Source organism: Rhinoderma darwinii, chromosome 2 (assembly GCF_050947455.1).
Source record: "Rhinoderma darwinii isolate aRhiDar2 chromosome 2, aRhiDar2.hap1, whole genome shotgun sequence".
NCBI classification, from domain to species: Eukaryota; Metazoa; Chordata; class Amphibia; order Anura; family Rhinodermatidae; genus Rhinoderma; species Rhinoderma darwinii.
In genome coordinates, this window is record NC_134688.1 from 40094854 (window position 1) to 40109356 (window position 14503).

The following is a 14503-nucleotide window of genomic DNA, read 5'->3' on the forward strand; positions in this document are numbered from 1 at the left end:
TCTCTCTTCCTGTGCTCTCCCTAAACTGAAAGATGAGGAGCTTTCATCCCTGAATGCCCCGATCTCTGCGGAGGAATTGTTTGATATATTGAAGGACCTCCCTAGTGGTAAGGCCCCTGGACCAGATGGCTTTACATATGGGTATTATAAGACCTTTGCAGAGATCTTGGTTCCACGGATGGCTTCGTTATTTAATGAATTCCTACAGGGTTCTCCCATCCCTCAAACATTCCTGCATTCTCATATCACGCTGATCCCTAAACCGGGTAAAGACCACGCAGAGTGCTCCAATTACAGACCCATAGCCCTTCTGAATTCGGATCTAAAAATTTTCACCCGTCTTCTAGCTAATAGACTCAATGTTTGGCTCCCTTCTTTGATTCACAAAGACCAAGTGGGCTTTGTGCCTCTTAGGCAAGGAGGAGACAACACACGAAGGGCCCTTGACCTCATTGATGGCCTCCAAAAGCAAAAGGAATCGGCGATCCTTCTTAGTCTAGATGCAGAGAAGGCGTTTGACCGCTTGGGATGGCCATTTATGTTCGAAACTCTAAATTCATTTGGGATTTCGGGCCCTTATTTGACAGCACTGCGTGGTCTCTACTCCAAACCGACAGCGGCAATTAAACTCCCACACTCCACCTCCCCTCCGTTTCAAATCTGGAATGGTACACGTCAGGGGTGTCCCCTATCCCCACTTTTATTTGTGCTATGCATAGAACCTTTAGCAGCTCAAATACGGAAATCCAGGGATATAGCGGGGGTCCAGATACAAGATAAAGAGTTTAAGGTTTCCCTGTTTGCAGATGACGTCCTCTTGACTATCACTAAACCTCATACCTCCCTCCCTAACCTTACTACAGTTCTCCGTAGGTATGGGAGGCTGTCAGGATATAAAACTAATACATCTAAAACGGAAGCGCTCCCTCTTAATGTCCCACACCAGGAGCTCCAGCTACTCAAACACAACTACACCTACAACTGGAAGGAAACCTCCCTGACTTATTTAGGAGTTCAACTCACTCCCTCCTATACGTCGGTTTACAAGGCTAATTTCCCCTCTCTGTTTGTAGAGCTACGTCAGCTAATGGCCAGGTGGGATCCTCTTCCCATGTCATTTTTTGGGCGCATAGCAGCGGTCAAAATGACCTTGCTCCCTAAATTACTGTACTACTTTGAGACTTTGCCGGTAGCAGTACCTATGAAGGAATTGCGGGCCATGCAGTCTTCTATCCTCAGGTTCATATGGCATTCCGGCAGACATCGAATTCCGAAATCAGTTTTATTATCGGGTCGATCTGCGGGTGGGCTATCGGTCCCTGATGTGGTGAAGTACTACTGGGCGGCACACCTCCGTCGCATACCCAGCTGGGTGTCTTTAAGGGCGTACAATAAATGGACCGAAATAGAGAAGCTATGGATGGCCCCGGTCCACCCAAATTCCCTGTTATGGGGTGACCCACTGGTAATGCCGACTGCATCTTTATTGGGTCCCATGAGATTTCAAAGGGAGGTGTGGGAAACCTGTAAAAACCGCTTCCATTTGGCATCGGGTTGCCCGCCCTTGACTTCGGTACTCTACACTCCCACTATTCCGGGGGGCACTACCTCCCGAATAGTCCGATTGTGGACGGGAATTGAGGTATTTCACCTGGCTGATATGGTTGATCCCCACACGCAAGAGCTTCACCCGTTTTCATACTTTCAAAAACATCATAATATTCCCTCCGCTGCGTTCTTTCACTATCTTCAGGTTAGACATTACATGCAGCAAACTTTTAGATCCACGCGGGTTACTGCACCTACAAGCTTCGAAAGGTTATGTCGGTATGCTACCACCACTAGGGGGCTTATCTCAGCCATTTATGCATTATTGCTATCCCCGGAGGGTTCCCCTCCGCCTGGGCATAGATACATGTTGAAGTGGGAGGCCTTACTGAATAAATCCATCCCGCTCTCATTGTGGCAGATTATTTGGTCGCAAGCAGCTAAAACCTCCATCTGCACTGCATATAAGGAAAACCAATATAAAATCCTTATGTTTTGGTACCATACCCCTGCCTTTTTGCATAGCTTCAATCCGGGTATTCCGTCGGATTGCTGGCGATGTAGAGGTCAGAGAGGTGATCTGTTCCATATTTTCTGGAGCTGTTCACTGGTACAACAGTATTGGTTGGAAGTTAAGAACTTGGCATTGGCGGTGTTGCAGCAGGATATTCCCTTAGACCCTCTTCATTACCTCCTAAATGTTCCCCCTAGGTCTTTGGGGAAATCACCAGCTCGACTCTTTCGACACTTTCTCACAGCCGCTAAGACGTTGATAGCGTGGAAATGGAGACAGACAACCCCTCCCTCCCACATCGACTTAGTAACTAGAATTAGGGAAATACGTACAATGGAGCATATGACGGCCTCTATTGACAATGAACTGGACAGGTTCAAAGTGGTGTGGGACCCGTGGGACAAGTATTGGATACAGGGAACTCAAGATTAGGTGGTAGGTGGAGCTCCGACTATCCCCCCCCCCTCACCCCCTTAAACCCCTGTGTTTTTTCCCAGATGTTTTGTCTGTCTATTGAAAGTTACTGTCTTACTATGTGAATTGCATGGCCCTTCATGCTGCTCTAAGTTATATGTATATTTTTGAAAAATGTTCAATAAAAACACAGTTGAAACCAAACAACCTGGCCAACATTTAATTTAGTTGTATGGCCGTCCATCAACGACGCATGCGTGGAGCTGGCAATAACGTACAGATGTTGCAAAGAATTTTGTGCGCTTCTCAGACTTAGGCAGGATTCACACGAGCGTGTGCGTTTTGCACGCGCAAAAAACGCTGCATTTTGCGCGCGCAAAAGGCACTTGACAGCTCCGTGTGGCATCAGCATATGATGTGCGGCTGCGTGCTTTTCGCGCAGCCGCCATCATTATGACACTCCGTTTGGATGTTTGTAAGCAGAAAAGCATGTGGTGCTTTTCTGTTTTCATTCATCCTTTTCACAGCTGTCGCGCGAATCACGCGCGTCCCACGGAAGTGCTTCCGTGTGGCATGCGTAATTTTCACGCACCCATTGACTTCAATGGGTGCGTGATGCGCGAAATACGCCCATAGAACGGACATGTCGTGACCTTCTCGCAGCGGACTCACGCTGCGGAAAAATCACGCAACTGTCTGCACTGCCCCATAGACTAATATAGGTCCGTGCGACGCGCATGAAAATCACGCGCGTTGCACGGACGTATATGCAGTTCGTCTGAATAAGCCCTAATAGACAATCATATAGAAAATAATAATAAATAAAAAAATAACAAAAAAAGATGGGTCTAAGGTTACATTTTGCAGATACTGATATCACCACGAGTTACTGTTTAGCAAATGGCCACAAGAGCTCTGCTATTTGTGAAGATAAAAAATATCTCAAAATCGTTTTGAACAAAAATCGAACAACTAAAAAAAAAAATGCAATGCAACCAGAATATTACAATTCTTACCTTATAAATATCCAGGAATCCGCACTGATGGTCAAATCTAGTGTAGAGTTCATTCAACATGCTAATGACTTGCATTGGGGTACACTGAGCACAGACCGCTGTGAACCCCACAATGTCAGAAAAGAGCATCGTGACGTCATCAAACTTCCTAGCCTGAACGGACTTCCCTTCCCAAAGATGCTGAGCCACATCTCCTGGAAATATTGAATAGAGGAGATCCACCGTTTTCTTTTTCTCTTCCTCCAAAGCTTGATGGGTTTTTTCCAGAGTAGCTTTCAATTTATCCATTCGTTTTTTAAGACCATCTTGAGCTTTGGCCTGCTCACCAACCAAGATAACATCACGGGTGGCATCATGGATCGGGATATCTGAAAGATGCAGTCCTCGTCCCATCAGTTCATCCAGTTTGTCAACACGAGGAGAGCCCAAAAAGAGGATGGAACTGGATTCTGGGACATGAATCATTTGACCTTTTACTTCCATCACCTGTAAATGAAAAAATATAATACAAAATTAAAACACTATTAAACCTCAAAGTGCTTATGTCAATGGTGACCTGATATCCTTCTACAGTACTGAGAAAGTAAAGTCATTCTCACTCTCAAAACATTCTCATTCCATTGGAGTTAACAAGAGATACCACTTCATCATCCATATTTTACTTGTGCAGGTATCAGTCAGATATCCATGGGATTATAAACCACACTACTAGACATAAAAGCTCACACCATAATGTATTAATTACACATTTGGACTCCGGCCATCTTTATTAAGGATAAGCTAAAATAAGTAACTTTGCTAATCACAAACTTTGTAATTAACACCAACATTACATTTAATAATCCAGTATTTAGATCAATTAAACCCGAAAATTAGCAATTACCTGTCCACTCACTTAAAGGTGAGCGACTTACCCCTTCTTCTAAGCCTTCTTCTAGGCCTTGACAGAAAATAAAATACAAAATGTAACAACATTAACAGAGGGAGGGTGGGTGGGTAGCGTGGACTGACAGCCCCTCAACCCACAGTACTGCCCTTAAATACACTGATAGGTGGACCACATGGGTTTCCAAGCGCTCATTGACCCACCTGTTACTAGGCATACTCTTACCCTAACCCAGCAACATCAGTTCCATAGAGCAACCCCTTGACCCAATCACTGATGGTTGCCATCCTAGCTCAAAATCTGTCCAGTTTGGGCAGGAAAATATGGGCCACTTGGCTAGAAAAAATCTACCAAAACATCAAGCAACTACAAGAAACTCCCATGTAGATCCCTCCTTATTGTCCGGCATCCCTCCATAATCACACACAAGTTATATTGTCTAATCTATTAGGCAGCCATTACATCCGGTCAATATTTACAGATCAGTGTACATATATATGATTCACTAAAAACTTGCTACCATGATTCTATGCTGTAAGGTAAGCAAACAATGGCCTGGCCATGGTAGGATCACCCTCATTACGTTATAGAAGAAGAGAAGTGACATCTACTTGAGCAACAAAAATAGAGCTGAGAGTCATTTTTATTTAGTGCTCCTTATCATTATTTAAAGAGGTTTTCAGGGACTTTGATATTGATGGCCCAGCCTAAGGATAGGCGATCAATATCAGATAGAAGGGGGTCCGACTTCTGTTACCCCGCCAATGAGCTGAGAGAAGTGGTCGTGTCCCCTTCATTATTTACCAGGTACAGAGCCGTACATTTGATAGTGGCCGTGCGTGGTATTGCAGTGCAGAGAAGGGTTCTTTGTAGTCTGTTGCCACCGGAAACACATAGGTCTGCATAAGAGCTATATACACTAACCAACAGCATTTTAGTCAAGGCTATTTGCTAAGTTGCTTAATGTTTTCAATTTAAGATTCATTGGAGATTATTGTTTTTATTTTTTATTGGTTTTTATTCTTTGAGCGATATTACTTTGAAGGCTGAAAAAATAAACCATTTCTTGCTGTGGAAAATAAAATGCTAACAGCATACAGCAGAGTCTTAAAGATGAAACAGAATGTTTTTCATCCGTAATATAAAAATAATAAATTAAATAAACATACTTTCTATAAAAAAGCTGAAGGCCGAAATAATAAACACAACAAAATCGAGGCTTGATGTTTGGTGGAGATACCGGCAATATCTGAGATGGACCGCGCAGGCATCAGTGTCAAGGATAAAAGAAAAACGATGGCGACTGTGTTCATAGAATCTAATTATTGTGCAGTGGGAACCAGAAATACAGTAGAAGAAATAATGTCACTTTCGGAATATATAATAGAATGTGCTCTTCAGAGAGTAAGCGGCTATGAAATACGGAAAATTATTTCAGATTCCAAATTCAGAAGACATGAATTTTATATTAATTTTATTTAGATATACATATTTTATATATGGAGGAAATACCCCAAACTACTGCGAATGTGTGGTAGACAGTTGTTACCGGAGACCCTGATATATAGTAGCCATAGATCCAGCGTTGTTTATGGATTATAATCACATCTTTATTCATCTTTTTTTCCTTATTTAGTTTTCTTTTTAGCAAATTTACAAACATTAAAATTCACAATAGCCCAGAGACCACATCTCACAATCATATACAATTACATTTCCTATTTGGATACATATCTATGTATTTAACTACACTATATCTCCCTCATATAGGGTTGGGCATGAGCACTAGAGTATCTAAACCACTTCTTTCATTACATGACATATTCTCATAGAGAGGGAATTTAGATCTTTTTTTTTAGATCATCTCTTTTTCTTCCTTTGTACGTATAGCCGCCAAGAAATCCGCTCATCTAATGTGGAATCCCTTGAAGGCTTTTTTTCATAAACTAACAGATCCCTTTTCTCCATTTTCACCATTTCTTTCAGATCTTCCTTCAATGAACAGAAGAGACTCTGAACTCCAATATTTCAGTATATTCTTCTTAGCCGCCAACTATGCCACATCAGCAAATATTGGTGTGCTCTCAGCCCTCACAGACTCAAAATTAAAATATAGCGCCATGTGTCCAAGTCAATATTTCTTTGTCCTATTGACAACCAAATCTTTCGTATTTTTCCAAAAGATCCTAATCTTGCTACAAGACCAAAAGCAGAGCACTATTTCTGCCTTAACCCCTTCAGGACTGAGCCTGTTTTGGCCTCGTGGACGCAGCCGATTTTTTTCAAATCTGACGTGTCACTTTATGTGGTAATAACTTGTGAATGCTTTTACCTATCCAAGCGATTCTGAGATGTTTTCTCGTGGCATATTGTACTTTATGTTAGTGTAAAAATTTGATCAATAAATTCAGTGTTTATTTGTGAAAAACACCAAACTTTAGAGAAATGTAAATGTATCTGTGTAAAGGATCTGCCAGACACAGCTTCTGTGTCTACGCCCATAGGTAATCAGTCTGCACCTGCTTCTGTGCTGTGAGACTGACTCCATCTTCCACCACTCAGGATGGCAGGCTTAGGAGTGGGAGAGCCTATCACAGCCTGGCCAGACGGAGCTAGCTCCCGCCCTTTGTCTATTTATACCTGCCTTTCCTGTTCCTCCTTTGCTTGTGATTCTTCTCTGCTGGTTTCCTGGCCCTGCTGCAGCTTCTAGAACTACTGACCCTCTGCTTGTTATTGACCTTGGCTTTACTGACCACTCTTCTGCTCTGCGTTTTGTACCTCGCTCATCTCCTGGTTTGACTCGGCTCGTTCAACTCGCTTGTTGCTCACGGTGTTCCCGTGGGCAACTTCCCCATTTCCCCGGCTTCTTTGTACCCTTGTCTGTTGTGCACCTATTGAGTGTAGGGACCGTCGCCCAGTTGTACCCCGTCGCCTAGGGCGGGTCGTTGCAAGTAGGCAGGGACTGAGTGGCGGGTAGATTAGGGCTCACCTGTCTGTCTCCCTACCCCATCATTACATAATCACAAGCCCATATACCTAGTCTACCCTGGTCCCTGACGCTCTATGGACCCCCTTGAGACCCTGGCTCAACAAATGCAGGGCCTCTCCCTACAGGTCCAGGCCCTGGCTCAGAGGGACAACCAGCCTGATGATACCCTGATAGTGCCCCTCACCTCACCTCTTGAACCCCACCTCAAGTTGCCTGATCGGTTCTCAGGGGACCGGGAGACTTTTTTTCTCCTTTCGGGAGAGTTGTAGGCTCTATTTTCGCTTAAAGCCCCACTCCTCTGGTTCTGAGAGCCAGCGGGTGGGTATAATTATGTCCCGGCTCCAGGACGGGCCCCAAGAATGGGCCTTCTCCTTGGCTCCTGACGCCCCTGAACTTTCCTCCGTTGATCTTTTCTTTTCTGCTCTCGGGCTCATTTATGACGAGACTGACAAGACTGCCTTTGCCGAGAGTCAGCTGGTGACCTTACGTCAGGGTGAGAGACCTGTTGAGGAGTATTGTTCTGACTTTAGGAAGTGGTGTGTAGCTTCTCGGTGGAATGACCCTGCCTTAAGGTGCCAGTTTAGATTGGGTCTGTCGAACTCCCTCAAAGACCTGCTAGTTAGCTATCCCTCTTCTGACTCCCTAGATCAGGTTATGGCTTTAGCGGTACGACTTGACCGACGTCTCAGGGAACGACGACTTGAACGTTTTTGTGTTTTCTCCTCTGACTCCCCCATGATGCCTCCCGAGGTTCTGTTGCTTCGTTCTTCCACGGAAGACTCGGAGGTACCTATGCAACTCGGGGCCTCCGTATCCCCCCAACAACGTAGAGAGTTCCGCAGGAAGAATGGTCTCTGCTTCTACTGTGGGGATGGCAAGCATCAAGTGAACAAATGTCCTAGGCGTAAGAATAACCAGTCGGAGGAACTTCCGCGCCTAAGTGACCATCGGGGAGGTCACTTGGGCGCACAGGTATTTCCCGTAAATATGAAACGTAATAAAATCTTGCTTCCCTTTAAGGTCTCTTTTGGTGGTAGGTCTGCTAATATTATGTCTGTGGAATTTGCTATGTCTCTAGCTATGCCATTGATTGATTTGCCTAAACCTGTCCCGGTAGTGGGTATCGACTCCACTCCTCTTGCTAATGGTTATTTTACACAGCATACCCCTGTTTTTGAACTCCTTGTTGGCTCCATGCATTTGGAGCAGTGCTCTGTACTGGTGAGGCAGGGATTATCGTCCGATTTGGTTTTAGGCCTTCCCTGGTTGCAGTTGCATAATCCCACGTTTGATTGGAATACTGGGGATCTTACCAAATGGGGTAATGAATGCATGACGTCATGTTTTTCTGTTAATTCTATTTCTCCCCCTGAGGAGGTGAACACTCTACCTGAGTTTGTTCAGGACTTCGCTGATGTTTTCTCTAAAGAGGCCTCCGAAGTGTTACCTCCTCAGAATACGATTGCGCAATTGATTTGGTACCAGGAGTTAAAGAGGCTCTGTCACCAGATTTTGCAACCCCTATCTCCTATTGCAGCAGATCGGCGCTGCAATGTAGATAAGAGTAACATTTTTTTTTTTTTAAAACAAGCATTTTTGGCCAAGTTATGACCATTTTTATATTTATGTAAATGAGGCTTTCTAAAGTACAACTGGGCGTGTTTAAAGTTAAAGTACAACTGGGCGTGTATTGTGTATGTACATCTGGGCGTTTTTACTTCTTTTACTAGCTGGGCATTGTGAATAGAAGTATCATCCACTTCTCTTCACAACGCCCAGCTTCTGGCAGTGCAGACACACAGCGTGTTCTCGAGAGATCACGCTGTGACGTCACTCACTTCCTGCCCCAGGTCCTGCATCGTGTCAGACGAGCGAGGACACATCGGCACCAGAGGCTACAGTTGATTCTGCAGCAGCATCGGCGTTTGCAGGTAAGTCGATGTAGCTACTTACCTGCAAACGCTGATGCTGCTGCAGAATCAACTGTAGCCTCTGGTGCCCATGTGTCCTCGCTCGTCCGACACGATGCAGGACCTGGGGCAGGAAGTGACGTCACAGCGTGATCTCTCGAGAACACGCTGTGTGTCTGCACTGCCAGAAGCTGGGCGTTGTGAAGAGAAGTGAATGATACTTCTATTCACAACGCCCAGCTAGTAAAAGAAGTAAAAACGCCCAGATGTACATACACAATACACGCCCAGTTGTACTTTAACTTTAAACACGCCCAGTTGTACTTTAGAAAGCCTCATTTACATAAATATAAAAATGGTCATAACTTGGCCAAAAATGCTCGTTTTAAAAAAAAACAAAAAAAAGTTACTCTTATCTACATTGCAGCGCCGATCTGCTGCAATAGGAGATAGGGGTTGCAAAATCTGGTGACAGAGCCTCTTTAAGCTCCCTAAGGGTAGGGCTGGGTCTAAAAATATTAAGGCTGATGTACTGTCGCGTAGCTTCATGGCCAGCCCTCATTTGGAGGAAGATCCTGCTTGTGTTTTGCCTCCAGGTATAATCATTTCCTCTATTGATTCTGATTTAGTCTCTGAAATTGCGGCTGATCAAGGTTCAGCTCCCGGGAACCTTCCTGAGAACAAGTTGTTTGTTCCCCTGCAATTCCGGCTAAGGGTACTTAGGGAAAATCATGACTCCGCACTATCTGGTCATCCAGGCATCCTTGGTACCAAGCACCTCATTACCAGAAACTATTGGTGGCCTGGGTTGCCTAAAGACGTTAAGGCCTACGTCGCCGCTTGTGAAGTTTATGCTAGGTCCAAGACTCCCAGGTCCCGACCAGCGGGCTTACTATGTTCTTTGCCCATTCCCCAGAGACCTTGGACCCATATCTCCATGGATTTTATCACCGATTTGCCTTGTAATAGACCGCTTCAGTAAGATGTGCCACTTTGTGCCCCTCAAGAAACTACCCAATGCTAAGACGTTAGCTACCTTGTTTGTCAAACACATCCTGCGTCTCCATGGGGTCCCTGTCAATATTGTTTCTGACAGAGGGGTACAATTTGTTTCATTGTTTTGGAGAGCTTTCTGTAAAAAGTTGGAGATTGATCTGTCCTTCTCCTCTGCCTTCCATCCTGAAACTAATGGCCAAACTGAGAGGACTAATCAGTCTCTAGAACAATATTTAAGGTGTTTTATCTCTGACTGTCAATATGATTGGGTCTCATTCATTCCCCTCGCCGAATTTTCCCTTAATAACCGGGTCAGTAACTCGTCAGGGGTCTCCCCCTTTTTCTGTAATTTTGGGTTTAATCCACGGTTCTCCTCCGTTTCACCTGGTAGTTCCAACAATCCCGAGGTAGAGGTCGTTCATCGGGAACTGTGCACAGTCTGGGCCCAGGTTCAGAAGAACCTAGAGGCGTCCCAGAGCATACAAAAGACTCAGGCAGATAGAAGACGTTCTGCTAACCCCTTGTTTGTGGTCGGGGATCTGGTGTGGCTATCGTCAAAAAATTTGAGCCTTAAAGTCCCGTCCAAGAAGTTTGCTCCTCGGTTTAGAGGGCCGTACAAGGTCATTGAAGTCCTCAGCCCTGTCTCCTTCCGACTGGAGTTGCCCCCGTCTTTTCGAGTACACGACGTGTTTTATGCCTCCCTCCTTAAACGCTGCTCCCCGTCCTTGGCTCCCTCTAGGAAACCTCCGGTCCCTGTTCTCACCCCTGAGGGGGTAGAATTCGAGGCGGCCAAGATTGTGGACAGCAGGATGGTCCAAGGCTCCCTCCAGTACCTGGCCCATTGGAGAGAATATGGGCCTGAGGAGAGGACTTGGGTACCCGCCCGGGATGTTCACGCTGGGGTATTGGTCAGGAGGTTCCACCTTCGTTTCCCCAATAAACCAGGTCCACCTAGAAAGGGTCCGGTGGCCCCTCATAAAAGGGGGGGTACTGTAAAGGGTCTGCCAGACACAGCTTCTGTGTCTACGCCCATAGGTAATCAGTCTGCACCTGCTTCTATGTCTGTGAGACTGACTCCATCTTCCACCACTCAGGATGGCAGGCTTAGGAATGGGAGAGCCTATCACAGCCTGGCCAGACGGAGCTAGCTCCCGCCCTCTGTCTATTTATACCTGCCTTTCCTGTTCCTCCTTTGCTTGTGATCCTTCTCTGCTGGTTTCCTGGCCCTGCTGCAGCTTCTTGAACTACTGACCCTCTGCTTGTTATTGACCTTGGCTTTACTGACCACTCTTCTGCTCTGCGTTTTGTACCTCGCTCATCTCCTGGTTTGACTCGGCTCGTTCACCTCGCTTGTTGCTCACGGTGTTCCCGTGGGCAACTTCCCCATTTCCCTGGCTTCTTTGTACCCTTGTCTGTTTGTCTGTCGTGCACCTATTGAGTGTAGGGACCGTCGCCCAGTTGTACCCCGTCGCCTAGGGCGGGTCGTTGCAAGTAGGCAGGGACTGAGTGGCGGGTAGATTAGGGCTCACCTGTCTCTCTCCCTACCCCATCATTACAATCTGCCTGTAAAACAGATAGTAATACCACACAAAATAGTTACAAATTAACATTTCCCACATGTCTACTTTAGATTGGCACAGTTTTTTGAACTTCCTTTTATTTTTCTAGGACGTTGCAAGGCTTGGAACTTTAGCAGCAATTTCTAAAATTTTCAAGAAAATTTCCAAAAACTATTTTTATAGGTACCAGTTTAGATCTGAAGTGGCTTTACAGGCTTTATATATTAGAAACCCTCATAAGTCGACAAATTTTACAAACTGCACCCCTCAAAGTTTTCAAAATAGCATTTAGAAAAGTTTCACATGAATTAAAGCAAAGTAGAGGTGAAATTTAGAAATTTATTTTTTTTTGTCAGAAAATCCATTTTAAACAATTTTTTTCTGTAACACAGAAGGTTTTACCCAAGAAATGCAACTCAATATTTAATGCCCAGATTCTGCAGTTTTTAGAAATATCCCACATGTGGCCCTAGTGTGCTAATGTACTAAAGCACAGGCCTCAGAAGCAAAAGGAGCACCTAAAGGATTTTGGGGGCCCGTTTTTTAGAATATATTTTAGGCACCATGTCAAGTTTGAAGAGGTCTTGTGGGGCCAAAACTATGGAAACACTCCCAAAAAAACACCATTTGGCAAACTACACCCTTCAAGGAATTTATAATACAATTTCTTCCGATTACGGCAATACCCCATATGTGGTAATAAACTGCTGTTTGGCCACACGGCAGAAGGGAAGGAGCGCTATTTGGCTTTTCCAGCTGAAGTTTGATGGATTCGTTTTTAGGTGTCATGTCGCATTTGCAAAGCCCCAGAGGGACCAAAACAGTGGACACCCCCCAGAAGTGACGCCATTTGGGAAACTTCAGCCCTAAAAATAATTTATCTAGGGGTATAGTGAGCATTTTGATCCCACAGGTTTTCTGCTGAATTTAGTGTAATTAGGTCATGAAAACATCTATTGTTTTTTATTCTTTTTTGTTACGCCATTCACCGTGCATTATAAATGACATATTTAATTTATGCTGCGGGTCGATGCGATTAGGGCAATACCATATGTATATAGGTTTTTTATGTTTTACAGTGTTTGAACGATAAAATCACGGATTTAAAAAAATTATTTCGTTTTTGTGTCACCATATTCTAAGAGCCTCAACTTTTTTATTTTTTCATCAAGAAAGCTGTGTGAGCGCTTGTTTTTTGCAGAACAAACCGTAGTTTTCATTGCTAACATTTTTGGGTACATGCGACTTTTTGATCCCAATTTATTAAATTATTTGGGAGCTGAAGTGACTAAAAATAGTGATTCTGGTATAGCTTTTTAATAATTTTTTTATGGTGGTCACCGTGCGGTATAAATTACATTATATTTTTATAGTTCAGGCCAATACAGATGCGGTGATACCAATTATGCATAGTTTATTTATTTTTTTCATTTTTTTCTTATAATAAAGAACTTTATAAGGGAAAAAGGGCGATTTTTTAATTTTATAACTTTTTTTGACTTTTTTTAGTCCCACTAGGGACTTGAAGATTCAACTGTTAAATCGTTGTTATAATACCCTGCAATACTTATGTTTCACACTGACAGGTTGCATATTAGGTCTTGCCTCCCAATGTATAACACCAAAGTTAAAGCTTTTCAAATAATATAACATCAGTTAAGTGACATTTAACAAGTTAGAGAGGGTGTTCTTAAAGGGACCATACACCCTACTCCTGTATGGCAAACTACACCCACTACAGCTGGGCTGCCAGAAAATCTTCATCCTACTCTTCTTGCCCCAATGTTCCCCTTTCTTCTAAAAACAACCCACTAGTGGTGTTATACATTGGGACTACAATAATTCATAAGAAGTCTGAATCTTCAAACAGGTATTTTCCAATTTAGGTTGGTTTATAAATTGGGGACATCCAACCTATCAATTCTGAAGGGTGATAATATTACTCCTTTTTATTGTGTACTCTGCAGTATCTTAGATATACTAAAAAAAAAAATACATTTTAATGTTATACCTGCTTTTCCCAACCCCCTCTTCCACCCCCTCCCAACTTATTTCAATGTAATGGTGGTGCACACCTGGTATAACAGCTCACACTAGAAATAATTCAAGTATTAATATCATATACATACAGCTGTACAAAGCACACATTTTTCCATAGGTGTACAAAGCCTTTTAAAAAAAATTACTTTATTCTTGTATTTTCAGCCTTAATTACTTTATTCTTGTATTTTCAGCCTTTGTTTGGTCCTTCCATTGGACTATGTGATCCCCGATCTGACTATCTGATTCCCACAGCATCTACTGCATGGATGGGAAGTCAGTTTCCCTATTCATTCCTATAAGACTGACATTAAGGCTCTCCGGGGGTTTCAGAAGCAGGACCTTCTTATTCCTTCTTATTACTGGAGCTACTCTATGTTAGTCTTTGCTCTGGCTCATAGGGAGGAGTCCAGAGCCGTGGGCCCATGATGTCCATATGCCCTAGTAGGGCATTTGGAAAGAGGTTTCCATGATGACACAACCCCTTTAACAAGCATTTTTATTTTATGCCACATTTTTTACTGCGCTGCAATGGTGCAGCTTCATTCAGCATTATACATTGCATTCGGAAAGTCTTCAGACCCTTTCGCTTTTTTCACATTTTGATATGTTTTGGCCTAGTGATAAAAGA

The 14503-nt window shown here is 43.8% G+C and overlaps 1 protein-coding gene across 1 annotated transcript in view; it reads right to left on the reverse strand.

Moving 5' to 3' along the window:
* GUCY1A2 (guanylate cyclase 1 soluble subunit alpha 2) overlaps nt 1-14503 on the reverse strand; it is a 242765-nt gene that overhangs the window by 88328 nt on the left and 139934 nt on the right. The window contains exon 5 of the mRNA XM_075851584.1: nt 3493-3978. Coding sequence (XP_075707699.1) covers nt 3493-3978 — 486 coding nt within the window. The remainder of the gene's footprint in view (nt 1-3492; nt 3979-14503) is intronic.